Source organism: Cricetulus griseus, chromosome 4, assembly GCF_003668045.3.
Source record: "Cricetulus griseus strain 17A/GY chromosome 4, alternate assembly CriGri-PICRH-1.0, whole genome shotgun sequence".
NCBI lineage: Eukaryota > Metazoa > Chordata > Mammalia > Rodentia > Cricetidae > Cricetulus > Cricetulus griseus.
This window is the reverse complement of record NC_048597.1, coordinates 212,299,745-212,326,981: the sequence shown is the minus strand read 5'-3', so window position 1 is coordinate 212,326,981 and position 27,237 is coordinate 212,299,745. Positions and strand designations below refer to the sequence as shown.

At 42.8% G+C, this 27,237-nt stretch overlaps 2 protein-coding genes across 5 annotated transcripts in view; one reads left to right on the top strand and one right to left on the bottom strand.

Annotated features, from left to right (window-relative positions):
- Acad11 (acyl-CoA dehydrogenase family member 11) overlaps positions 1-8,798 on the bottom strand; it is a 69,985-nt gene extending 61,187 nt beyond the window's left edge. The window contains exons 1-3 of the mRNA XM_027414346.2: positions 8,524-8,798; positions 3,210-3,309; positions 293-418 (exon numbers count right to left, since the gene is read on the bottom strand). Coding sequence (XP_027270147.1) covers positions 293-418; positions 3,210-3,309; positions 8,524-8,666 — 369 coding nt within the window. The 5' untranslated portion in view covers positions 8,667-8,798. The remainder of the gene's footprint in view (positions 1-292; positions 419-3,209; positions 3,310-8,523) is intronic.
- Positions 8,799-9,296: 498 nt separating this feature from the next.
- Uba5 (ubiquitin like modifier activating enzyme 5) lies at positions 9,297-25,305 on the top strand. Of its 4 annotated transcripts, XM_027414348.2 has the most exons (13): positions 9,297-9,593; positions 11,778-11,823; positions 11,936-12,025; positions 15,142-15,251; positions 16,452-16,538; positions 17,556-17,640; positions 18,532-18,636; positions 18,778-18,905; positions 22,300-22,435; positions 22,685-22,763; positions 22,928-23,034; positions 23,149-23,264; positions 24,794-25,305. In XM_027414348.2, exons 1-12 carry the CDS (start codon positions 9,451-9,453, stop codon positions 23,227-23,229), a joined length of 1,197 nt encoding a protein of 398 aa, XP_027270149.1. In that variant the 5' UTR covers positions 9,297-9,450; the 3' UTR covers positions 23,230-23,264; positions 24,794-25,305. The 4 variants fall into 4 exon arrangements, with proteins under 4 accessions (XP_027270149.1, XP_027270148.1, XP_027270150.1 ...); XM_027414347.2 differs by lacking the exon at positions 23,149-23,264; XM_027414349.2 differs by lacking the exons at positions 23,149-23,264; positions 24,794-25,305 and adding an exon at positions 23,106-23,147.
- The last annotated feature ends 1,932 nt before the right edge of the window (positions 25,306-27,237 follow it).

The window sequence follows — 27,237 nt, the reverse complement described above, 5'->3', positions numbered from 1 at the left end:
TGGTTTGCTCTTTCTGTGTGGAAGAGTCTCCCGCCACACACGTGTATACACATCCCCACCTTCCTGTTTGGCTACTGCCATTATAGGTAGCTCTTTACTGACACCTAGAGGACTGTTTATGCCTCCCTCATTGTATGTACTCGAAATTGTAAGCCCTTGGAAAGGAACTGTATTAAAATGTTGAATAAACAACATTAGCTTCGACTATAATAACGTTCAATTCATTATATATGCCGTAATTAACTCCATAACTGAAAAGAAAAACAACAACCGAGTAAGACTGTTAACTTACCTGCACATGCTCCATCACGTAGAATTCCGTTCCGATGACGGCAGCATCGCTGCAGTACAGTAGAGGCTTGGGGACAGGGAATCCAATGGAGAACAAGGCTTTCTGAACTTTGAATTCTCTATCAATCTGGATAGGATTTTTAAGAACCAGAAACAGAAATTGTATAACTGCATGTGAGCTAATCTTAACTAAGGCTATCAGTTACAAAACTGTATCAATAAATAACCCAGAGTTGACAGTGACAATTCCCTTAGTAGGAGGCTTGTTTAGTCATTACACTTACAAAATCGGGCAGCTCTAAAGCGTGATCATTTCTCTGGAGTGAAAGGATAGGCATTTGCATGGGGCTCAATCCTGGCTCTTGTAGCATGAAGGCAGCAGTCTGGCTGTATTTCACAGGTTTTGTTAGAGCAGTCCTCTGTTCTCAGCGGTTCCCTACTTGCTGGCTTGATCTCTCCCTTCACACCTCTCAAGAGGCTCGGGAGGGATTTTCTCTAGTCAGATACACGAGCTGAGGGAGGTGGGTAGTGGTTGTGGAAGGAAAAACCGCCCATCCCTGCTGGACATCAAGGGAGAAGCATGCTTCTAAGGAGGGGGCATGAAGACCCTTAAGGTACATGGTCTGTTGTGGCGATCCAGATAACTATGGGGGGAACCAGGCAGCCAGAGCAAATTGGTATTAAAGCTGGAGCCCATGTAAGACAAGAGAAAAAATGACATGTAGGACACGCATGCAGACCCAGGAAGGACCCAAGGGCGTGGCTTATAGCAGAGCTGGGATACAGGTGAGCAAGGATGATTCATGCACTCAGAAAGTGCCTTGCTCCAGAGAGAGAATCAAAGAGGACTGCTACTGAGGAACAAATTTCTAGGCGGGGTGGGCCTTTCTTTTAGTCATGCCATGTTGACATTAACAAAAGTTACCCAACTTTTTTTTTTAAGTGTCCAAGTTACTTCATGTTTTCAGGAGTGTGATGGGGCCAAGAAAGTCAGAATCTGTGTTCTCCTATTAATATGATATTAAATCCACCTCACAGTGATCTTTGCCCAGTGAATCATTAGAAAGCACAGGATGGCTGGGCGTTGGTGGCAAGTGCCTTTAATCCCATCACTCAGGAGGCAGAGGCAGGTGGATCTCTGTGAGTTCGAGGCCAGCCTGGTCTACAGAGCTAGTTCCAGTACAGTCAGAGATACACAGAGAAACCCTGTCTCAAAAAACAAACTAAAGAAGAACATGAGCTGGTCCAAACCTAACTCCCATCTCACAGTGTCCTTTCCTTCTTGGGACCCCTGTTTCTCTCTGTATAAAATGAGAATACGGGAGAGGAGTACTCAATCAGCCCTAAGGAGTGAGAGCAATTGCGCTCCCATTTTACAGAAGGGAAAACAGGTTAAGAGAGGCTAAGACTGACTATGCAACTGGACAGGAAATGAGAAGGAGCAATGGAGGCTCAAGGAACCCCAGTTGCTTCCCGGCAGATGCAAGATTCAAACCCAAGCAGCCTGTGCAGCTGGCCCTGTGAGCCCAGCTTCCTGTGACTCCACATCACTCTTACAGCACTGTGAGCAGCTCTGTCTTGTTCCTTCATCTTGCACACGTGGGACCCCACCTCCACCCCAGCCCAGCAGAACTCTAGATCTTCAACAGACCCAAAGGTGGCTTGAAGGAGCTGGGCTGTGTAAGCCAGGAGAGTGAGCAAGGCCCACTGTGCATCAGGCACGGGAGAAATTGGAGAAAAGGTTGTGTTGTGAAGCTGCCACCAATAGATTCTTTTGCAAGCAGCGAAATGGCTGACCCCAGAGCTCTCGAAATGTGTGCCAACGCCAGATCCCTGTGGGGTTTGTCTAAACAGGCTGTGAGCAGTGGCTGACCCCTCACTCTACCTACCCAAGCCCTGCAGCCCACCCCCAAGCATTGGACCCAGGGTGCACCAGGATGACCTCTGCTCACCCCCAGAGTCTTTCTAAGAATCTGTGTTATATGGGTGCTCTGTTAGGGGAAATTGCTAGATATCCATGTGGACAAGGATCAGCAGCTCGCAAAACACACGTGAGTGTGCCTGCCTTCCTTCTTTTCTTCCTTCCTTCCCTTCCTTCCTTTGGGGTACTAGGAATGAACCAAGGGCCTCATGCATGCCAGACAAAAGCTCTACTACCGAGCTACAAGCTCAGCCCTCTTCCTAACATTACTTGAGGTATACAAAATAAAGTATGTTATGTACACAAAAGAACATGATTACAGTGTCATCTACACACACAGAGTACTTAGAATGTTCTCCAGTACTTGATTCTATGTCCTCTCCTCTAAACATCCCAAGATAATTCCTGTTTTTGCAGACGGGAAAATTTACTTTACAAATTGGCTGATAAATCATGTTTGTATGTATTTACAAGGTATAGCACAATAACTTGGCTTGTGTATATATTTTGGTAGTGAAATACTAGAAAACTTATTTTCTAACATTTTTTTTATAATTGTCTCTGATGAGTCTAAAACTTAAAGCCTACTATATAACAATTCTCATGTCTTTCTTTTTTTAACCACTGGATGATTATAAGATGTCCAAAGCAAATACATAAAAATAACTCAGCAAGTAGAGACTGTCATCACAGATGCTCTTAGTATTCAGGGAAAACAAATGGTCTAGAAATGAGTAGCAGGAACATATCCACAGGGAAGAAGGAAGCCCTCCAGGAGACCTGGTGGTGTTCAGGATGACAGTTTAAGCACAGCTTTAGATCTCATCCTTTTTCAAACAAAAGGGTGTGCAATTGAAGTGAGTATTTACTATAAAGAGAAGTGCATTTCCACTAGTAAGTCACGGCGAGAAGACTTTCCAGTGCAGTTTGAATGGCCTTTGTGGTTTTCAGAGGCACCTGTGGTGGAAGAACTGCTCGCTGTGTGTCTGTGCCATACCTTATGTGCTTTGGGAAGGAGAAAGCCCGGTGGTTTCTTCCTCAGAACATAGGCCTGAGATCCTTTCTGGAGGAAAAAGGTTGGATTGGATTGTCCCGACCTGGAGAAAAAGGTTTATAAAAGGTCTTATAAGCATGTCTCCTTCCTCCTGAAATCCTACTGAAATGTCAGAAAATATAAGAACCAAAATAAACGTGTCTCAATGTCGGGGTGACCACAGGGGTGCCCCCAGCCGCTCATGGAGGACAAGTTCGTGGTGATACTAAATAGATGGCAGAGGACTCTACAAATACAACATTAGAGATGCCTTCTCCAGTTCTAACAAGGACAAAAGGAAGTAAACAAACACAGAAGCACCCCTGCACTGAGGGACAATCACCAACTCAACACAGCACTGGCTAAATCTCCCTAGTCCACACAGCAGGACCCCAGCAGTGGGAAAACACTGATGGGGTCAGCTTTCAAACCACTGAGCTAATAGTCATGACTGCTAAGAACTTGAACAAGACATCTGGTGCTAAAGAAATTGCTGAAGTCTGTTGTAAGAGATGGCACTCTGACTATTGATAATGACTGAATTCTCTGTTTAGGTGGGCAGCTAGGGATGGGTTTTTTTTTTTTTTCAGCTCATAAACTTTTATTTAAGAGAGATGGAAGACTGCTCAGCAGAGTGTTTTGAAGCCCAGAAACCTTCACGTACCTGTGGGAGTGGGGATGGGAGTCCAGATCCTACCAGCACATCCCTTTTTAGAGTACACACTGATCCCTGTGCTGCACTAGGGGTTTTGGAGGTACTGTCCGTGAAAAGTCCTCATCTAATCAGCAAGAGGCATTTACATGGGAGGACACTGAAGTTCAGAGGTCATGGGACTTTATCCATGGGAGCTGAGGGTACCACCTTCTGACTTATGTCTGTGTGGAGTCTCAGTCTCTCTTACTATTGATGGTTTTTTGTTTGTTTTGAGATAGGATCTCTTGCAGCCCAGGCTGGCCTTAAAGTTTCTACATAGCTGAGGGCAACCTTGTACCTACTGACCCTCCTGCCTCCATTTTCCAAGTACTGGGATCATGGGTGTATATCATCAAACTTTGTTTGAGTAGTCTGGGGCTTAAACCAGGGCCTTCATACATGGTAGGCAAGCACTCTATAAACTGTCCCACGTCCTCAGCCCGGGATGGGTTATTTTGATAAGATCCTGGCTATCAATCAATATCACAACACCCTACTATGCCACCCCTAGTCTCTTTGAAGCTAGGTAAAGATAAGAAATAGCATATCGACAGGAGAGAATCAGATAAATTTCTTTAGAGACCTTGTAGTAATCCATCAGAAATCCATCAGTACTACATCTCCTGGACCCCTGCAGTGACAGGTTAGGTGTAAGGCTTGAGTGTGTGGGGCCTACCTGGTTGAGAAGCCTGCCAGAGTCCATACATGCCAATAGAACAAAACACCACAGAGTAGGTAGTTTATAAATTGCAAACACTTCCTTCTCATGGTTCTACATTCTGAGAGGTCCAAGGCCGAGGACCATCAGACTTGGTGTGTAGTGATGACCTGTTTCCTTATAAATGGTGCCTCTCATTATATCCACACACAGAAAGGGGCAAGGCAGATCTCGAGGAGGGGAGGAAGCCAAGGGGCACACTGCTAGACCAAGTTACTTAGTGGGTAGCTTCAGCCGGACCTGTGGGTGCAATGTGGGGGCTGGACATGGGGTGAACTGTGGAGAGTTCTCCACCTGAAATTCATCTTCTCTCTGAAGCAAGTATGGTACAGATATTATTCTCCTAAAACTGGCTAAGTGTCATTTTGGATGCAGCACCATTCAGGCCAAAAGAGGTTCTGACAGTTCAGGGACAGTTCCTCAAAAGGGTGACAAGAGGCAGGTGAGATGGCTCAGTGGGTAAAGGTGCCTGCCACCAAGCCTGACAACTTGAGTTCCATTCCTGGGACCCACATAGTGGGAGGACAGAGCCAACTCCTTCAAGTTGGTTCTTGACTTCTGACCTCTATGTATTTGCACAGCATTATAAGTGTACACATGCACACACAATAAAAAGTAATAATTTTAAGAGTGGTGGGTGATGACCCACTGGAGACCTGGCAAATCTGGGTGTGTCTAGAAACAAGCACACCTGGGAAAGCATCTGCATCTACTGAAATAAGTCCACTCCTCAAATTCATGATCACAGACCTCAAAGTGAACCCCATATGGCAGCCATAGTTCTTCAGCCCACTAACTTCATTTCTCTTCTCTGACCACTCTCTCTTCCATGTTCTTTCGTCACTAATCACCCAGTGTCATATTTGAACGAGAAAACCGAAGCAATCAGATGGGAACTTGCCCTTAGTTGTAGCAGGATCTTCCTGCACCCACACACTGACTTCCTTTCAACATCTACAGTAAACATTCCACCCTATTGATGGACACCCTCATCTTCTGTGAATTGGATTCCAAATAATTCTTGTCTTCTTGAGGTCTTTGTGCTAGACTCTTGTGCAAATCCGTAACCACTGGTTATTTGGTTATTTCGGGAGCCTCTTCTTGGCGCCTCTTCGCCCTCCTCCACTGAAATCCTCTTCCTTAAAGTCTGTCTTGAACCCACTTCAGCCAAGCAGCCTTTTCCAGGTCACTAGCACAATCCATGAACTCTCCTACCTTCTGGACACTCCTCCTCAAACTCCTTTGCAGCTTCCTTTTAATTCTTCAACTACTGCTGGGGTGCTGTGGCTGGATTCCCAAATGTCATTTTATTTAGACTCTTTTTCTAGGTAAGCCTTGCTGTCTTGGGGCTTCCCGTGCCTTCTCTGTCAACTACTCTCACCTATTTTACCCCACCACACTGTTCTGTGCCACAAATACCTCTGCTGGAACTTTGCAACGTACTGGCTTTGTTTCTACTTTTGCCCTCTTCAGTTAACTTTCAACACAGCAAGCAGAGTTTCTGTTAAAAACAACAATGATAACAAATCATTTCCCCCTCTGCTCGAGTATCTCTAATCTTTCTCACTTCAACTCAAAGCAAAAGGCACAGTTCTTATGACTATCGACAGGGCTCCTGTTGCCCCTGCTTACAGAATTTAGCTCCCACTGCTCTGTATTCCTCAACATATGAGGCACACTCTGATCCCTGGCCTTTGTTTCAGTGGTCCACCATGCCTGGAAAGCTTCCATGGCCTCATTCTCAACCCCTTCTAGTCTTTGTGGACTGTTACCTTCTCGATGCAGCCTTCCTGCCTTGCCCTCAACATTCCCCTACATAACACACATAAACCTGCAAATAAAACTTAGAAATCATTCTTGTTTATTGTAATTGGGTTTTTACATTTTTTTATTTTGTTTTTCGAGGCATGGTTTCTCTGGGGTTTGGGAGGCTGTCCTGGAACTAGCTCTTGTAGACCAGGTTAGTCTTGAACTCACAGAGATCCACCTGCCTCTGCCTCCCTAGTGCTGGGGTTAAAAAAATGTTCTTATCAGAGCTTTTTGAATACCATATTTCGACTGTTGCTAGGATATAGAAATGCAAGTGGTGTGTATACTTATCTTAACAAACTATTACCATGTAGCTCATTGGCTTACCAACGCATGAACTGGTGAGACATGTGTTCACTGTTCTTGTCCTGTTAAAAAGTTTACACTTATATTGTGAAAATGTGTGGTTTGTATTTGTTTATTTATGGTGTGTGTGTGTGTGTGTGTGTGTGTGTGTGTGTAGGTCAGGGGACAACTTTCAGAAATCAGTTCTCTCTTTCTACAGTGTGGTTTCCAGGGACTGACCTCAGGAAGTCAGGCTTGGCAGCAGGTGTCTTTACCTGATAAGCCATCTCACTAGGCCAAAGTTTAAAAACATTTTTTGTGGCCTTAATTCTTATAATGTTTTCATCTGTCCAGGAAATGAATGTGTCTTCTCTGTTGAATCCGATATTCCATATACATGTGTTAAATCAAGCTTATAGAACATTTCTGGAAAAATAGTTTTTGAGACCAGGGATTGCTACATAATCTAGGTTGGCCTCAAACTCAAAATCATCCTCCCTCAGCCTCCAAGTGTTGGGAGTAAAGCCATGTAACAGTAGCTTGGTTTCAGAAGTAATTTCTTTATCGCAACTAGTTTCATTTTTTGAGCATGATTGTGGTGAACATAACTTAATTCAGAATTATTTTTAAATCAACACAGGACCACAGTAGCCTGAGGATATATAACCTTTGTCCCAAAGCAGGATGGGATGCTCAAATCACAAGCTGGCCAAATTCCACATGAAGTGGACTAACCATTAACATCTGAACTTTGATCTGTTTTAGTCTGTTTATAGCACAAAGCATTATTTTCAGAAGTGAAAGACTCCATCTCCACACAGATATTTCAATGCTTAAGTCCTTTCACCTGCATTACTTAATTTCCTTATCAAGACTAATGGGAACAGGCAAATGTTACAAGAAAGAAACTTTGGTCCCAGAATTTATGTTACACTTAAACCCCCAGATAGAAAGGCCAGCCACAGTTTACTGGGACTGTATAAAACCAAAATGGTTTTATAAATGGTTTTATACTGCAACCATATAAAAATGAAAAACTATTGCAAAACATCAAATTTAAGTCAGATTCACATGTCAGAGGAGACAGGTACTCTCAGGGTCATCTCATCCAGTTTAATTTCCTTGCTTATAGAACTTGGGCCTAAAGTGGTGCTTAATATGGCTAAGTGGAAAGGCTAGAATCTGAATTTGTATACTTCAGGTAGTGTTATTAACCTAGCTGCAGGCAGCTAAGGTCAATTAAACAAAATGCCACCAGCCCTTCAGAAAATATCTTCAGATTGTAGCACAAAAGGTCACGGAAGGCATCTATTTTTCCAAAAGTGTCCAGCTTCATTCATCTCAGTGAATTAGGCAAATGATTTTAGTCCTTAAAAAGATTGTATTGCATAGCTGGGCGTTGGTGGCGCACGCCTTTAATCCCAGCACTCGGGAGGCAGAGGCAGGCGGATCTCTGTGAGTTCGAGGCCAGCCTGGTCTCCAGAGCTAGTGCCAGGATAGGCTCCAAAGCTACACAGAGAAACCCTGTCTCGAAAAACCAAAAAAAAAAAAAAAAAAAAAAAAGATTGCATTGCATAATGGGCACTGAGCTTCTACTACTGCTCTCTAATTCAAACTAGCCTGGGAGTCAAGGACAAGCAATACAGGAAGTGTCCTTGCATGGTAACAAATCGCAAATGGCAAATGCGAAACCTACCCAGGGCTAGAAGAAGAAAAAGAAAAGCACCAAGCACAGACTTGCTCCAGCTGGAGGCGAAGACTACGATAGATACCTGTATTGAGTTACGGTCAGCACAGCCCGGGGATGTGACCCAAAGCCAGGCAAATGCTGATTCAGGTAGGCCTCCAGGGACCTGATGTCGAACTTGTGCTGGGGTAACACTTCCACGGTGTCACTGGTGACATTCCTCTCCATGATTGCCACTGCTGTCCCAGGGTACAGAGATGAAGAATCCACAGAGGACACAGAGACTGCACGGAGGCAGAAACAACACAGAGCTTGGAGGCGTGGCCAAGGCGGGGCTTAGCGGCAGCCAATCGCCTGGACTCTGCGAGGCGCTGCTAAGCTGTGCGGGCAAGGTTGAGCGTGGTGACCTGGGCTCTGGCGGAGAAACGAAGGGAGCGCCTGCTGTGGGCCCCAACTTAGAATTCTCTATCAGCGTCAGAGCTGCAGGGGTGTGTGTGTCTCGATTTTAATAGAAAAACAAGGTCACAAACGCCACTCGGGCGAGTGAAGACATATCAGCCACCCTAGTGTCAACGACGCATCAGGCGGAAGGCCTGTGAGGTCCGGTTATGAAGAGGGTCCGCCAGGACCCTGGGTCCGGGAGTAAAAGACCTCGGTGTTCCTCACGGCCTCCTAGGTTAGAAAGGCAGAGTGGCTGTCATCCTGATCTGGACACACGCGACGCTGGCCCTGCTGCGACCTGGCTTAGCGGTTCTAGAGAAGAACTGTCTTGAGGAGCGTTTTGGTCAAGGGGAGCCATGGCGGTGAAGCACCGGAAGTGGCGCGCCGGAAGACCGGCGGGCGTGGCGGAGACGTGTCTCTCTGGGATGCCTGCAGCGTCTTCCCCGGCTGTCGGCATCCGGAAGGCTGCACCTAGTCCCTAGCCTGCTCTTCGTGGGTCCATCGGAGCAGCGTGGGGCGGCGGCGGCGACGGAGGCCCAGGCTGGGAGCGGCGGCCGGCGGGGGCCCAGCCATGGCCGAGTCGGTGGAGCAGCTGCGGCAGCGGGTTGAGGAGCTGGAGCAAGAACTCGCCCGGGAGAGAAGCCGGCAGGCCGCGGGCGGCCGGACCCGCATCGAGAAGATGAGCTCCGAGGTGGTGGACTCCAATCCCTACAGGTGATCCTTTCTTGCTGTGGAGTCAGAAGATAATCCTTGCCGAGCGTAGTGGCTCGTGGTTGATGCCAGCATTCGGTAGGGTGAGGTGGGGGAGTGGGTGGGGGGGGCGTGCCGCGAGTTCCAGGCCAGCCTGGGCTACATAATGAGCCCTAAACCAACTTGGGCTGTGTAGTGAGACCCCTTCCACTTGCAAACAGGAAAAATGATATTTTATTTTAATAAAAAAATCCAAGCCAGGCATCCATATGGTGCAGCTCTTGTGCCCACTGGCCTGTGCCCAGTTTCCTGTTACCCTTGTCTATGTAGTCTACCTTGCTCTGCATAAGGCTGATTGCCAGTAAACTCTGTCATAACATAGCATCTTATGTGAAGCTGCGAATGATAGACACAGTTTCTGAAAGGCCTTTCTGTGTAACTTAGATGAAGCAGGGCGAGGGAGAGTTAGTGACCAGGGAGCTCAGGAACATCTCTGACTATCGACTTTGCTAGGCCGGCTTACTCCTGTCCTTTGCTCTCCTTAAAAGGGCTGAGTGATTTATGAGGGGGAATACAGAGCTGTGGTTAAGGGAAGGTCTCTGCACCAAGACTGAGTGAGTTTATTTCTCAGCTTACCGAATAGCCAGTAACTTCTAACAGCTGCTAAGCTGCTTCTGAGTGCTGCCTGTAAAGTGGGACCGTAGGGATGCCCATTTCTGTCATAGTTATGAAGGGTGAAACAGTCAGTTTATGTGAAGTTCTTAAAATGGCAGTTGTACATGGCAAGCCTCTTACAAGCCTGCATTCAGGAACATGCAGTTAGACCTCTCAATTACATGTTTTCCTTCTCCTCGCAGCCCTATGGGATTGCTATTTCCATCTTTATCTGTAGGTGAGGAAATTGAGTGTTAGAGAGCCACTTTAGATAGATTCTAGTAAATCATACAACCTGAGTGGTGTTAGGTTTCTCCCCAGTAAGTCAGGAAGCCTATATGTAGTGTGGAAGTTCCAGAAAGAGAGCAAAGTGTGCTGTGGGTCTAGAGACACTCTCAGATGCGGGCGAATGTGTGTAGAGGAGCTTTGGAGGACAACTGGAGTTAGGCTGAGCAAGTGAAAGTTTGAGGAGATGAGGCATGAGGAAGACACAGCTGCTGCCCTGAGGAGTGGAGGAAAGGGAAAGTTCTAAAGCACCCACCCAGCAGTCAACAGTCAACTAACCAAGATGGCCAGGGCTACTGGGGTGGGAAGTGTTTATGCAGCAGTGTGAACGCCTCAGAAGACTGGAAAGCAAGGAGTGGAAAGCTGCAGTAGTGTGCAGTTTTCGGTCACGTAGAGGTCAAAGTGGGAAGAAAGGGGCAGCCTAGTAGACTGCTGACTTTCCTAACAACCCTAGAACTTCTTGTGCCATAGAAACAAACAGATGAAAACTTAGTATAATACATTTCTGCACATATATGTGTGTGTATATATACATACATAGTACACACACACACTCACACTCTCAGGCAGTAGAACAGGTGAGCAGTGGCTGAAGTGCTTAGAGTCCTTGGGATGCAACAGAGGCTTCCAAAAGTTGATGTCATCCATTATGGACAGAGAACATGAGCTTATTTCATTTTCTTTATATACTAATGCATCATGGGAAAATAATATAACATTTCACTCTGACCCTTAACATTTAAGCCATTAGGTGTAGATCTTGGCTGCATATTAGGATAAAGGAGGTTCTTTAAAAGAAAAATATTTCACAGGCTACACCCAGGATTGTCCATGTTTTTAAACCTACCAGTGATTTATTCTTATCTAGTAAATTTAGCTTTTACAGTCAGTAGGTTGTCAGATTTGCTGTGTACCCCAAGATTACCAGCTAGATTCCTCCTCTTTTGAGGTAGTAATAATGGAGTTGGTTCATGTCTGCAAATATCACTGTTAACTAAAAGATTACAAGTTTGGGGCTGGAGAGATGGCTCAGTGGTTAAGAGCACTGACCATAGGACCCCAGTTTCGATCCCCAGCACCCACATAGGAGTTTACCATCCATAACTCTAGTCCCAGGGGATCTGACGCCCTCTTTTGGCCTATGCAGGCATTGCATGACCTTTAGTACTGCATGTGTAAGCATACAAACAGGCAAACCACCCATGTACATAAAAAATAAAAATAAGAAAGACTGCAAAAACTCTGAAACTTTTTTTTTTCCCCTTTAAGCCGCCTGATGGCATTGAAACGGATGGGAATTGTCAGTGACTATGAGGTATGATGACCCTTGCCAAGCCTCTGAACTTGATTTCAGTAAATGAGAAGAATTTCTGGTAACCAACCCAATGAAGAGTAGTAACCAGCACATGTATCATTGTGTTTCACAGAGAATCCGTACTTACACGGTGGCAATCGTAGGTGTTGGTGGAGTTGGTAGTGTGACTGCTGAAATGCTGACAAGATGTGGCATTGGTAAGGTAAAAAGATCTCTCATTGCCTGTCCAGTAGGGAACTGTTCACTCCCGCAGCAAATCAGGTACAGATTAGCACTCTCTTGATCAATCACTGGTTTATTGATTTCTGTTGTATTTATAGAAATTGCTCTTCTCAAGAGGCTGAGTCATATCCCTCTCTTAACAAAGGCTCATGTTATTGCCAATTAAACAAAGGGTATTTAATTGTGTTCAGGAACTTTTTTGGGTAGTGTAATGTGTAAATAATTTGGAATTATTTTTAGATACAGAACCTGTGAGATACTGAGATATAGAACCTGGTTTTTGGGTGCCTCCCCCTGCCTCACCCCCCAAAAAAGACCATATAGATCCATAGTATTTTAGCAAGGCAAAAAGTTTACTTCTGCAGGAGGGTACGTAGCCAGGCCAAATCAAGCAGGCAAGCACACCCAATAGGGGTTCTGCTGAATTTTTATTCCTAATGTAAGGGTTCCTGTGCTTGCTTTTAGTGGTCAGAGTTCAGCCCCACACTCTTACATAGTTGGCTAATTCCAAATAGCCACAGTACAACTTGTGGAAAGAGGGTACAACCTTGAGCATATATTTTGATTTCAAGAAGTACTGACCCTGGACGAATTTAAACTTCTGCCAAGTGACTATAGTATTTTTTCCTAACTTATTATTATTTTTTTATTTATTCTTCTCTCATACAATACATCCTGACTGCAGCCTCAGCTCCCTTCACTTCTCCAAGTCCTCCCACAACAGTGTTTTAAAAAATTTTGTCTTATTAACCCTTTAATACAAAAGACAATAATATATTTAAATGGATAAAGTATGCAAATGAAACACTCGGATCCTGAAAATCTTATTATGTGCTCAATTAAACACAGAGATAGAAAGCATTGAATTCAAACTTGGGTATGTTTTAGATTTTTTTTTTAAGAAGATTTTATTTATTTAGTATACAGTGTTCTGCCTGCATATATGCCTGCAGGCAGGAAGTGGGCACCAGATCTCATTATAGATGGTTGTGAGCCACCATGTGGTTGCTGGGAATTGAACTCTAGACCTCAGGAAGAGCAGTCAGTGCTCTTAACCTTTGAGCCATCTCTTCAGTCCCCATGTTTTAGATTTTTTATTTAACCCTTTTTGTTTGATTTTAAAAATGGACTAGAATTGTAGAAAAGAAGTAACCCTCTACCAGAATTTAATCTGTCAACCTTAGGTTTATAAAACCAAGGACTATTGGTGTTACTTAGTAATTGAATAGATAGATACCTTTTCCACAATTATCTGCCCTATTATTTTCATAAAACATGTTTTTCAATATCATTTGTCAATAAGTTAATATTAAAAGATAATGGCTGCAAATTTGGCTCTCATCAATATAAAAATGATGCCAACAAAATACTTTAAATGCTTATTATAATTTTAATAACTTTGAAGTGGTTTACAGAAGCAGGTCAAATATTGCTTGCTGATGACTTGAGTACCCGGTTGATTGGTGGGATATTGGAGATGCTTGAGATCAGTAGTTAAAAGTTGAGTATGTGGCCATATTAAAACAGACTGCCGGACCTCAGTTATGTGGTTTTAATCCTGTAGGTGTCAGGTAAGCCTGGAAATTGTCATAACTGGTTTCCATGTAATCCTGACAGTGCAGAAACTAAGCACCGAGAACCATTGGAGCCTTGCTTGCCTGGGCAGTTGCTAGGAAGGAAGACTTAAGGTGCAGCACATACAACTGAATCAGAGTCTATCTTTTAGTAGACTGCGTATTTATGTTGGTGAAGTGCTTTTTGCCCCACTAACAGTTTCAGGTGATGCAGATGCTGCTAGATGAGGCTGCAGCAGTCATTCTTGAGGACTACTGTATTTAGAATCACCCGGGAAGACTTGGCCAGCTCTCATGACAAGTTACACCCATGATAGGTAACTAGAATTACGGCAGTGAGATGCAGACTCCTGCATTTTCAGTAACTCTTCCAGGGATCCCACTTTCTACCCAGGTTTATAAAACACTATAAACAGATAAGTTTCAGGAATTCCTTCTTCTGTCTGTAAAATGGATAAGCAAGAAGCTAATTGATTAAGTTAGTGGGGAAATGGGGGAAGACCCAGAGCCCGTTTCTTATCTCACAAGTAGCTGCCGCTCCCAGGATCACCAAGTCTGCATCAGCGGCTTTGCTTTCCAGATGTGTGGCAGGCTGGAAAGTCAACATCATTTCCTGTGACCTAAGCCAAGTAGTGGCAGTTTTACAACATCCACTTCTTTTCACAAAGCCAACTAGGAGTCACAAACTCAAATTTAATATTCTGTCCCACCTAGTAAATATTGTTGAATATGCTGTGATTTGGGGACTTGGGCTTAAGTAGTATCTTTGTTAGCAAGATATTAAAGGTTCTCTAGGTGTTGTCAGAGGCTTTTTTTTTTTTTTTTTAAGTTTCTGTATTGAGAAGAATAAAATTAGATTTGGGGATGTAGCTTAGTGGTAGAGCAGTTACCTAGCATGGATTAGGTCCCAGGTTCAATCCCCAGCACTGTAAAAAAAGAAAAAGAGAGACTAAAATCTGATTTTTATAGATTCATAGAACCTGTTCTTACTGATAAGAAATGTGATCTGGTCATTTTAAGTGATGTGTGTACAGTGGCAAACACTGAAGTAGACCCAAGAATAAAGCAGGAGAACATAGTTAACTGGTTGGTAATTCTCTTTAGAGTAATGATTTTTAGCTCCAGCTCGGTTATATGGTATGTCATACAAAGGGGGTTAAGGGAAAAAAAGGGAATGAAATAAGATCTTGGTACAGTTTTTAAAATGCACGAGTGAAATGGAACAGACTTCCCTTCTCACCGAGCCAGCCTGCGACGTCTGTAGAACGGCACAGCATTGGGTTAGGGGAGAGTTGCTGCACTGAGAGTCCTGTTCAGCAAGGCCCCTAGCTGCCTTGTCACCAAGCTGAGGATAAAAGGAGCTGTGCATTTACCTCACAGGACATTTAGTGAGTCACTAAATGAGACACCAGGTGCCGTGGAATTAACTAATGTTATTGCACCACTAACGTTAAGCCTATCAAATGGAAAATCCACTAGTTTAATGTCATTTCTCACTGAAATACCACTGTTTTCATTTTAGTTACTGCTCTTTGACTATGACAAGGTGGAACTGGCCAACATGAATCGACTTTTCTTCCAGCCTCATCAAGCAGGACTGAGTAAAGTTCAAGCAGCAGAGTATACCTTGAGGTAACTGCAATTGTAGCAGAGGGCCACAGCAGGGGGAACTTGTTAACTGCAGTTGTAGCAGAGGGCCACACACACTGGGGTCTTGTTTTGTGTACCTGATGTGAGCTAAGCTAAATATAAATGGATTTGGATTTTTCTCTATGAGATGCATATTTCATTTATGCAAAGAATTCTCTTACTTCTTAGACCTGGGTTGTGTGTAGGGCTACAGTGTACTTATTTTCAACTTTGCTGCCACTGTTTAACTGTGGAGCCTTGGTGTGAGACAGCACCAAAGTGATTGAGCATACATGCCTTTGTTCCAATAAAACTTGAGTTTTAGACATCGAAATCTGAATTCTCTTTTCATGTCATAAAATACTCTGAGAAAGATTTCCCCCCAACCATTTAAGAATTGTTCTTAGTGGCGTGTGGTGGCACATGCTGCAAATCCCAGCACACAGGAATTTAGGCGCATGTGAGGAGTATCCAAAATTTGAGGTCAGTCTGTGCTGCACAGCAAGTACTGGGCTAACCATGGCTGCAGGGCACGGCATAGACCCAGAACAAAAACCCAAACCACGTAATTCTTACCTTAAAGGCAGTACCAAAATGGATAGTGGGCCAGATTTGGCTTATACGCTATAACATGCCAACCCCAAACATTCTTGGACTAAACTAAATAAGACATAAATCAGGCTGTACTGGGATTACCAGCAACAGTGAAGACTTTATTCCCAGCATGTGGGTCGCTGTGTTACTATGGGAGCATTCTTGAAACCGTAGGAGAGTCCACACTAGGGTGTCCAGTGTTGAGCTTGCAGAAGGACATAGCCATCAAGTGCAGTGTTGGGCTGCACTGGTTGCTGTTCTGTAGCAGCTGCAGTGTGTGCCGAGGGTTGGGTACAGATGATCTGTGTGTTTTCATCCTTGAAGTGCAGCAACAGCAGCCGGGGGGAACTTGGGATTGTCTTCAGACCCATTTACATCCTCCTTCCTCCCTCAGCCCTCTCCTTTCTGCTTCTCCGTCCTTTTTTTAAAAACAGATTTTTGCCTCAAGTTTATTCGTACAAAAACATCATAGGACACTGATCATCTGCAGGTCGTGTGTAGATGTGTTACCCCAGTCCATCTGTCTTCACCCTGGCAGATAGAAGCCTTTTCTGTCCTTCCGTCCTCTTCTTACTAGGAGGGTTTGTAACATTTGCTTTTCCCTCTTAGGAACATTAACCCTGATGTTGTGTTTGAAGTTCACAACTACAATATCACCACGGTGGAACACTTTGAACACTTCATGAGTAGAATAAGGTAAAATTTATGAATATTTTGTGTAATGTCCCGATGTCCAGCTCAGTTAAACAAGTGCTAGAAAATATATTGACAAAATTTTCAGCTTTTAGGAAAAGTGGTTTATGTATTAGAATGTAGTCTACATACCAACATATATACGTTCCAAAAATAAAATTGGGGGAAAAAATTCCTCTGAAAATTACGATTCAGCAAGAAGCCCTCAGGTTTATGTTCTGTGCTCTACGCAGTATTTTATGCCTGCAACATTTCCTTCAGCCTGCCAGGACCTCTGCAGTAATTTTATTCAATTAGTTTTATTAAGTGTACGTTTGTAGGAAAGCGTAAACAAGGCAATGACACTTGCTGAGTTCAGTGGCACAGGCCTGAATTCCAGCATAAGTTTGAGGCTAACCTGAGCAACGTAGATCCTTTCTCAAAACAATAAAAAATAAAAAATAGGGTTGTATGCATCTTACAGTTGGGGCATTTACTTGGCATGCCTGAGGCCCTGACTTCTGTCTGCACAGGACTAAAGAACCAAACCAGAACAAATGTCTGTGAGAGCCCATAGGGAGAGGACAACCCCGTGAACAGACTTCATGCTTCCTTTACTAGTATGGAATCATTCATTTTCTGTTCAGGAAGTGACTTAACACTTTATATGAGGTCATTAACATTAAACACTATGTTATAATTGTGTTCAAACTTTTAACAAAAGAAAACTGACAGCACAAATAAAATTCAGTTTCAGTGTGTTTTGTGACCCACTGGGTGTGATGGTGAATGCTTGTAAATCCAAGACTGAAACAGGAGGACCCAAGGTTGAGATCTTGCTTCAAGAAACAGAGGGGAATTTATATGGATGTGGGACTTGGGTTTGTGTTTGGTGTTTTTTTGAGGTGAGATCTCATACTGTATGGAGCCCTGCCTCAGCCTCAGGTGCTAGGACAGGAGTCAGCCTCCAAGCCTTACGACAGAAGACATTTATTTTGTATCCTCATTGTTTTTCAAATACAATTTACTTTCCTTTTCCAGTAATGGTGGGTTAGAAGAAGGAAAACCTGTTGACCTGGTTCTTAGCTGTGTGGACAACTTTGAAGCTCGAATGGCAATAAATACGGTGAGTATTGTATAAAGGGTTGTAGCCCTGGTCTAACCTGAGTGTTCCAGCTAAAAATAATTCCCAGTTTAAACTGTTTTCACAGCCCGATTTTAAAATGTGTGATAAGAGCTTCTGGTCTCACCTGTGACATGTTAGTGTCTCACTCTCTTATAGATAAAGTAGCAGATGTTTCTGATGTGTGGTTTTAAAGTAAATGAATATTTTATGATACTTAGTCTAGTCACTACTGAGTGTTCATTACATTCATATTGTGTGTGTGTGTATGTGTGTGTGTGTATGCGTGTGTGTGTGTGTGTGTGTGTGTATATGCGTGTGTGTGTGTGTGTGTGTGTGTGTGTGTGTGTGTGTGTGTGTGTGTGTGTGTATGCGTGCGTGCATGTGTGTGTGTGTATGCGTGTGTATGCCACCACATCCCTGTGGAGCTCAGAGGGCAACTTGCATGATTTGGTTCTCTCAGTGGGATGAGACCATGTGGGACCTAGGGATTGAATTCAGGTCATCAACCTTGGTGGCAAGCATCTTTACTGACTAAGCCATCTTGCTAGCTCACCATTGGTTTTAACTTTTTGTCTTATTAGGATTAAATATATAAATTGAGAATATTTCCTCAAAATAAAATATTCTTCTTTTGAATCACTTTTAAATGATTCTTATGATTTTTGTATTACTGAAGTTTTAGAAAAATAAGTTTTTAAATTAATCTGAAGAAATCTAGGAAGAGTGGTTTGATGTTATTGTGTCTGGAATACCGACACTTTAACTCAACTATTGCAGCTCTCCTCTCTGACCCCCCAAACCCTCAGAATCCATTTAGATGACACCTGATATTCCACAAAGGAGGTTGGCAGTAATCTGTGTTGTTTTGTGTTTTTCCTTTTTCCTGTTAAGGCTTGTAATGAACTTGGTCAGACGTGGATGGAGTCTGGGGTCAGTGAAAATGCAGTTTCTGGGCACATCCAGCTCATGATCCCCGGAGAGTCGGCTTGTTTTGCGGTAGGCATTGTCTTGGCTCACTGTCACTGTTGGATGTCTACAGTTCAGAGGAACGGGGGAATGTGCTGGGACACTTATTTGGAACATTTCCATTTTTTTTACTCTATTTTGTTTGAAATTGGTGTATTCTTTTTCATGTAGTGTGCGCCACCACTTGTAGTTGCTTCAAATATTGATGAAAAAACCCTGAAACGAGAAGGCGTCTGCGCGGCCAGTCTCCCCACCACCATGGGAGTGGTTGCAGGGATTTTGGTACAAAACGTATTAAAGTAAGTGAGCGATGGTTTTTCTGACTAGTTTTGTATACTTTTGATTAAAATGTATTTCCTAAAGTACTCTAAGAATTGATACTGTCAACTAAGTGGTTATCTTAAATTTTCTTTTACATATATCATACATACATGGATTTTTATTAGCATTACATGTGTGTGCCTGTATACATATGTGAGTATAAACATGCATACATGTTTATTTAAATGTCAGTTACTCCCTGCATTTGGAATAGCTTGTTTAATGATACAGCAGTCCTACGTCACTGGACAAGAGGGCTATATTATACAAATGCATCATTAGGCATTTTCAACATAGTGCAGATACAGTGAACTTCAGAGATACCAGGTCAAGTAACGCCCTGGGACCACTGTAGCATCTGTGATTTTTTTGCTGATTGAAATGTTGTGTGACACATGACTCTAGTGAGGTAAAGCTGTTCAGACTTTAACAGTGGGCGGAGACCAAGGCACAAACACACTTGTTTCTACTATCTTGCAACTCTCCCTAAAAGTCATTTAAATGTGATCAAACCAGAAGGACACTTCCTTTATCCAAAACCAGACTCTGCCAATGCCTGTTTTAACTGTAGCTAAAAATGAGGAAAACAGGTTTGTATGTTTTTGTCAGTCTATGAACCAATTTACTCTTTAAAAGCAGTGTCCGTTAGAATTCTCTAACTTTCGCTAGTTTCTACCCAACTTCACACTTAGTAGCCTAGTTGGATCTCCTCCGTCTCCAGTCTAATCACACACTGCAGCGTGCTAAATGAGGCGTCCCCGTATCAGAAGTGTAGCTCCAGCAGAGATCATAAGACACACATACAAGAACTCGGAAGTGTACATTAGGGCTGTGGTGTAAGCGCAGGTGGCCTGTCTAAACACCAGTAGGTACTAAGAACACTTAATAATATTGTACTAAAAGGAAAACAGTCCTGGCTACAAAAACACTTCTCTCTAGGTTGTACATTTAGGCTGTGCACACTTTTATCACTCCTGTTACATTACTGGTGCTGCACACAGCGTCTTACATATGTACTTGAATACTGAATTTATGTATAGTGTGGGTTTCTGCAAGTCAAATATCACCTGTTTTTTCTTGGAAAGGGATTATATTGTCCATCAAAGACTCAGGGTATTTGGCTCATACATGCTGTCAGAAGCATTCGTATTGTCAAACTCGTAAAGCTTTGCCAATCTGAAGAATAGCTATTTTAGTTTCCACTTACTTGTGGAAAAAGTTTGGGTACTTAGGTTTTTTTTCTATGAATGATCATTGTACTATCATCTACTGGCCTTTTTTTTTTCAGCCCTTCTTACATATTTAGAACATATTTTCAAAAAAGTTTTTTATTTTAATATTTATGTGCTTGGTGTGTGTGTGTGTGTGTGTGTGTGTGTGTGTGTGTGTGTGTGTGTGTGTGTGTGTACAGGCATGCACCTATGCTGCTCGTGAGAAGTCAGTAGATAGCCTCAGTTGCTAGTCCTCACCTTCCACATTGTCTGAGATAGGTCTTTTATTGTTTGCCTTTGCATGCACCAGGATAGCTGGCCTGTGAGCTTGCAGGGACTCTCTGTATTACCTCCCATCTTGCTGTGGGAGCACTGGAATTAGTCACGCACAACTGTCAAGGTTTTACGTGGATTTTGGGGATCTGAGCTTAGGTCTTCATGTTTGCATGGCAAGCCGTTTGCCCACTGAGCCACCTCCACAGCTCTCATTGAGTTTTCTGCACAACCTTCTATACAGAGCTGACACAGTTAGGGTTTCTGTTGCTGTGACAAAATGCCCCCTTACTTGTCTATAGACAAATGTGATAGAGGCATTTTCCCTTCCCAGATGATCCAGCTTAGCTAAGTTGTCAAAAAACCAACCACGACAGAAGCATTTCAATAGAGTGGCATTTGACGGGGGAGGACTCAATGGAGCTTTAAGGGTGTTGGGAATGCTCTTTGACTTCACCCCATACTACTTACATCAATGACTTAAGTGTAATTTTAGTTGACTGCATTTAAGACTACGTAGTTTAAGTAGGTTATATCAGTTTTTAAAATTAGATTTAGTATGACATTGCAGATTCTTGTCTCTTTTGGGGGAGTATGCATGTGTGCACATGCGTATGACGTGTGCTTTTCTGTGCATCCATGTGTGAAGGCCAGAGGGCAATGCTGTGTGTCTTCCTCTATTTCTTCACCTTTAAAATGACTGAATGAAATCTACCGAATTCATTAATGACAGTTTCATGCGTGTGTGATGTGCATGCTGATTACTGTAGCCTCTTCTCCGCTCTGTCCACTCCCCTTCTCCCCTGTCATCCCCTGCAGATGTCCTTCTCATATTCATGACTCTGTTGTTGTTGCAAGACCCTCTAAGTTTAGCCAGGGTCATCTGTACGGCTATGGGGCTTGGGACGTCTGCTGGTGCCAGGTGGGCACTCAGTGGGTACACAACTGCAGACAATGACTGCCCTTCCTCAGGATCCACCAGTAGACAGTAGTTCAGCAGGGAGGAAGAGTGGGACCCCATAAGCCTGTCCCTGGCCCCTGATTGACTCTTGATAGGCCCAGAATTGTGTCGGGGCATTGCAAACAGCCATAGCTGCTGCAGCATCATAACTGCAATGGTGGTGCCCTGTCCAGTGGACAGTAGTTTTAGCCCTTCTCCTTGTCTTATCTACTACCTCTTCTGCGTTCCCTGAGCAGTATGGCATGGTATAAGTGTCCTACTTAGGACTGAGCACTTAGCCATCACTTATTCTGAGCACTGTGAGCAGCCGTGAGTCTGTGTATTGAGTACTATTCATTGCAGAGAGAGGCTTCCCTCAGTAAGGCCCGGGAGCATTTGCTTATAGGTATAAACTGAAATATTTAGGAGACAGTCTCCTGCCAAAGGCTACCTAAACAGCAGTAGTCATTTGTCCCTAGGGCCTAAGACTTTAACCACAGGTTTCTGACTGCATCTATGGTACTAGGTTTGAATTCCCTTTTTTGGAGCAGGCCTCAGATCCAGTCAGGGAGTGGTTGGTTCTCACCCCACAACTCTACCAACAGTAGTATACTCTCCTTTTCTTCCATTCAGCCAATATTCAAGCAGCTACTATGAGCCAAGTTTAATAAATAAGGTGGAAAAAGTTGCTGTTTTCTAGGTTGTTGGCTAGAAAATTGATTACCTACTCCAATCAAAGTCTTTCTTAGAAATTCACTTACTTCTAGTACTTTTTTTCTTTATTAAATGTAATTTGATTTTCTTTTTTCTTCTGTGTTTTGAGATGGGGTCTCACTGTATATCCCTGGCTGTCCTGGAACTCACAGAGATCTGCCTGCTTCTGCCTCCCAAATGCTGGGATTAAAGGTGTGCACCACCATACCTGGCTAATTTGGTTTTCTTTTCCAGGTTTCTGTTAAGTTTTGGCACCGTCAGTTTTTACCTTGGATACAATGCAATGCAGGATTTTTTTCCTACCATGTCCATGAAGCCAAACCCTCAGTGTGATGACAGAAACTGCAGGAAGCAACAAGAAGAATACAAGGTATACACAATCAATCGATTGGTCAGGAAGTTTGAGGATCACATTGCTTAGGACAGTAACTTTGAAAAGAAACAGATTTGGAATATAAAATAAATGGATTCTGGATTTTTGTAGTTTTACTTAATTTAGCATACTTCAAAACAAAAAACCATTCTTGATTTTGGTAAGATAAAAGCCCTGTGTGGATTCTTGTGGAATGCTGTAGAGAACTGAGGAGTAATGATGTTTTGGTCCCCTTGCTTTATACAGAAGAAGGCAGCGACACGGCCCACACAGGAGGCTGCGCCTAAGGAGGAGGAAGAGATAATACATGAGGATAACGAGTGGGGTAGGAAGCCTTCATGCACACTTTTGCTGGGAGGGAGTACAAGACTACACAAAATTGCAGATAATTCTTACAGTGCTTTCTAGCGGGGTTGTAAGATGGAACAAAAGTAAGTGATTGCTATGGATTTCTTGGGAATGAGCACAGCCTCACATTTAATCCTGCAGGTATTGAGTTGGTGTCTGAGGTTTCAGAAGAGGAACTGAAGAACTCTTCAGGTCCCATTCCAGACTTACCTGAGGGAATTACAGTGGCATACACAGTCCCAAAGAAGGTATTTGTTAAATCTGATTTACATGTATGTAAATATCAGAGAAGAGAAAATATATATTTATCTTCTTTCAGCTTCATCTTACGTCAGAAGGCTACTGAGGTGTTTTCCATCTAGATATCTCTGCGGTCGGCCTTGAGGTGCTGGGAAGTACTCAGTGTCAGCATGGAGACAGGCACAGCTCATTGGAAACTGTGAAAGTAGAGACTTCCAAAAGTCCACCGATGCATCAAGTATAATAGATTTTAGTTAAATTAAAATGCTACTTTCATATATGATAATTTTAGCTACAAACCTATTTAAAAATGCTTCAGGAAAGGGTGATGGTATGTGCCTGTGATCCTAGCACATAGGAGGCTGAAGCAGATGTGCAGTTTGAGATGAACCCGGATGTGTAGTAACAGCCTGGAAGCAGAGGTTGTGGGTGGGAGGGAGGGAGGGAGAGGAGAGAGAGAGAGAGAGAGAGAGAGAGAGAGAGAGAGAGAGAGAGCACATGAATAAGCCTACAGAAATACAGACTTTCTCAAGTGAAGACATACAGAGCAGAGGCTGGAACCGCCAGACAAAAAGATCTACAAATAGGCAGCAGCTATTGAAAAGTTGCTGAACATTATTGATGATCAGGGGCCTGCAGATGAAAACCAATGAGGTACATTTCACCCTAGTGGGCAGGTAAATAACTGCTGGCTCGAATGTGCAGAAAGGGAGCCTGGGATGTCCTAATGCACTGCTGTAGGTATGCAAATGAGTGCATCTGTCTTGGAAAACAGAATGAAGGCTCCTTAGAAACTGAAAGGAATTACCATGTATGTGATATATGTGATCCAGCAGTATATACAGCCAAAATGTCCGTTGACTAATGAACACACACACACACACACACACACACACACACACACACACACACACACACACAGTGGAACACTATCGAGCCATAAGAGCATAGCAACCTGTCATTTGTGATAAGACAGATGGAACTGGAAGTGATTAAGTAAAACACGATTGGCACAGGTGGACAAACACCACATGATCTCACTCATGTGTGGACTCTAAAAGGTTTGATGCTATAGAGTGGAGTAGTGCTCCCAAGGGTGAACGGGGGATGGAGGGGTGAGGGGCGGGGAAGGCTGGCTAGCAGCTTGTTAGTTACAGCTAATTAGGAACACTAAGCTCTGGCGACTGTCGTAGAAGGATGGCAGTGGGTAGTCACTGCTGTATGTTCAGAAAGACAGAGTGACTTTTGAATGTTCTAATTACAAAGAAATGATTTGAGGAGGTAGGCTTATCCCGGCATGAATACCACACAAAATATACACATACCATAGCTTCATGATCCACTATAAGGTTGTGTAATTTTTTTTAATTTATTTAACTTTTATGTGCATTGGGGTGAAGATATCAGATCCTCTGGAACTAGAGTTACAGACAGTTGTGAGCTGCCATGTGGGTGCTGGGAATTGAACCTGGGTCCTCTGGAAGAACAGTCAGTGCTCTTAACTGCTGAGTCATCTCTCCAGCCCAAGGATGTGTAATTTTATATTAAAAGTACACTCAGTAGAAATGTCAAGAATATTGAAGTTGCTACCTCTTAAACAGAATTTTGGTGGGTAATATAAAGAACTTTATTTTTTCCCCTAAATATTTAAAAATGTGTCAGAGAAAAATATGCTTTTTAAGCACGCCGAGCATGGGTGAAGCAAACTGTTAAGGAAAAGCAGTTTTGTATGGTTCTGTTGTCATTGCATCCCCCTTTTGTTGACAGCAAGAGGATTCGGTTTCTGAAGTAACAGTGGAAGATTCTGGTGAAAGCTTGGAAGATCTCATGGCCAAGATGAAGAACATGTAGACAGTGGACTGGCATTTGTTTCATTTTCTGTGCTTATTCTATTCCCTTGGAATTAAAAAAAATCAGAACTAACAAAACTTAGGGCTGCCTTAACTGGTATGTGAATCATTACTGAGTTGTCATGCTGTATGGAACACGTGGTTGCTTCTTGCTTCTCTCTACAACTGAATCAGTAATGCTCCTACAGAAAGGAGAGCAGAGCCAATCCCATTCATAATTTCCTGTTAGTTCCCTGTCTATGGACTAAGGCCCTGGACTGTAAGTAGTACAGAGGGAGGGTGGGATGTTTAGCCTGGCAGCTGTGGCCGTCAAGTGTCTGAGTGTCCAAATGGCTTCCTACCAGTTACCCACTACTGCTAATCTGACCAGGAGTGACTTTAGACAGTCAACCTATACAATAAAACATCCCTTCTGATGTTTCTCCATGAGTTCAAGCACAGTATCTTCTTCATTGGCAGTGTGTAAACCTGTGAGTTAAATATTTAAGACAAAGCATAGATAAACACAAGCTGTCTTTGTTCCTGTCTACGTTCAATTGTATGCTAATTTTCACTGACCAAGGAAAAGGCATTGCCTTCTGTAACAGAAATGCATGGAGTCACCATGTTACCAAAGAACAGGCATGAATGCAGTGTCCAGACCGTGTACATCATATAGACTGCTCCTGAATACTTCATTTCAACTTGATTCCCTGAACAGAGATGTTAGCAAGGCTTGCTCTGAGTAGTGGGCAAAATGAGGAACTAGAAATTAATTGCCTCTGCAGTGACTGGCAGGTATTTGTTCTTTGTGTGTGTGTGTTTGTGTGTGTGTGTGTGGGCTCCATTTCCCAACTGTGACCACTTAAAAATCAGCTGATGACTGACGTGAATTATTGATGATCTTTACCTTGAAGATATGAAATTAATCCTTATGAATGTCTAAGTTGTGTGTATTGGGAAATGTTAGCAAAAGTTAAAAGTATCATTCCTTACTTAGAAAATAAAGTTGTAGAGACCAACTCCAGGCATAAGTTTAATGTACTAGCTCGGAGATTCTAGGATTATATGTTGGTTTTTTTTTTTTTTTTTTTTTTTTTTTCATGTTTATAGTGAAGTCAAGAAGGGAGTGTGCCTAGCTTTGAAACTTACATTTATGTTGCCTTGGTAAATTTTATAAATATTTTTACAGAACTTAGCATATTAGATTGGAAAATAACTTTTCAAATCACTAGACACGTTTTAAATTTTAAAAATGAATTTTTATTTTTCAGAATAATTCTTTAGAAATAGTGGTCCCTTTCAGGTTTGGTTAAGGCACAATACATAGAATCCACTGTCTTCTAAAGATCTGCTCTTTGTGGTGTCTTAGGCTGCACCAGATATCTGTCATTAGAAACTACTGGATTGTCATCTCAAAAATAGTAAGTAAAATGGCAGCAGATACCTGTTGATCCTGTTTTGTTCTCCCCATAGTTCATAGCCACAGAGACTAATGGCATCAGGCAGTGGATGGGAGCTAACACCACCAAGTTGTGAATTACCACCCAGAGATTTGGCTGGATTTGTAAATGCTATGAACCCTAATGAGAAAGGCAAGCAGTCCCAAAATACATTTAACATAGTGACTCTAGAACCAGAGTCTAGTTGGCAGTAAAGCGGTTAGTTCATCACTTTGTTTCTTATTGTTAACAGAAAGGTGGTCTGTGGTTCTGCTCAGGGTCGTGTATTTTCTTCTCATGAAAAATGCTCCCTGACACCCATAACCATGTGATCCAATAGGAGAAGGCAGTGACTCTAAGAATGTGTCAGAGAAGCTTTGATTGCCTCAAACCACATTTTTGTTTTTCATATTTCCCTTTCTGTAAAGGACTGAAGACAAGCAAAACTCGGTTCCTACAAATTGTTTATGAGGGACTTGTCTGAAAATGACCACTTTGCTGTGGAGGTGTATATTAACGTGAACATAATCTGAGAATCACATCTGTGTTAATGTGAGCATAATCTTACTGTTGGAATTAGAGATCTACATATAAATGTTGCAGTTGCTTTTAACTTAGGCTTTCTCATGAAGGCAAAGAATATACTGTAGGTACAGTAAATAATGAGAGAAAAAAATAGCTAAAATAATAATTTTATTACACATAACTTGAGATATGTAGAATGACCACCTCAGTTATAATGTGTGCCATAAGGTCACTTAACACTTTAATTTTTTATTTATTTTATTTTTTATTTTATGTTCATTGTTGTAAAGGTGTCTGATCCCCTGAAACTGGAATTACAGACAGCTGCAAGCTGCCCATGTGGGTGCTGGGAATTGAACCAAGGTCCTCTGGAAGAGTAGTCAGTGCTTTAACTGGTTGCTGGGCCATCTCTCTA

What these genes read in the sequence shown, in the direction of transcription:
- Uba5 (XM_027414347.2), top strand. Translation starts at nt 9,451, where the DNA reads ATGGCCGAGTCGGTGGAGCAGCTGCGGCAGCGGGTTGAGGAGCTGGAG. An exon ending in CAAGATGTGGCATTGGTAAG is followed by an intron (nt 12,026 to 15,141) that starts GTAAAAAGATCT and finishes TTTTCATTTTAG; the next exon opens with TTACTGCTCTTTGACTATGA. An exon ending in CACTTCATGAGTAGAATAAG is followed by an intron (nt 16,539 to 17,555) that starts GTAAAATTTATG and finishes TTCCTTTTCCAG; the next exon opens with TAATGGTGGGTTAGAAGAAG.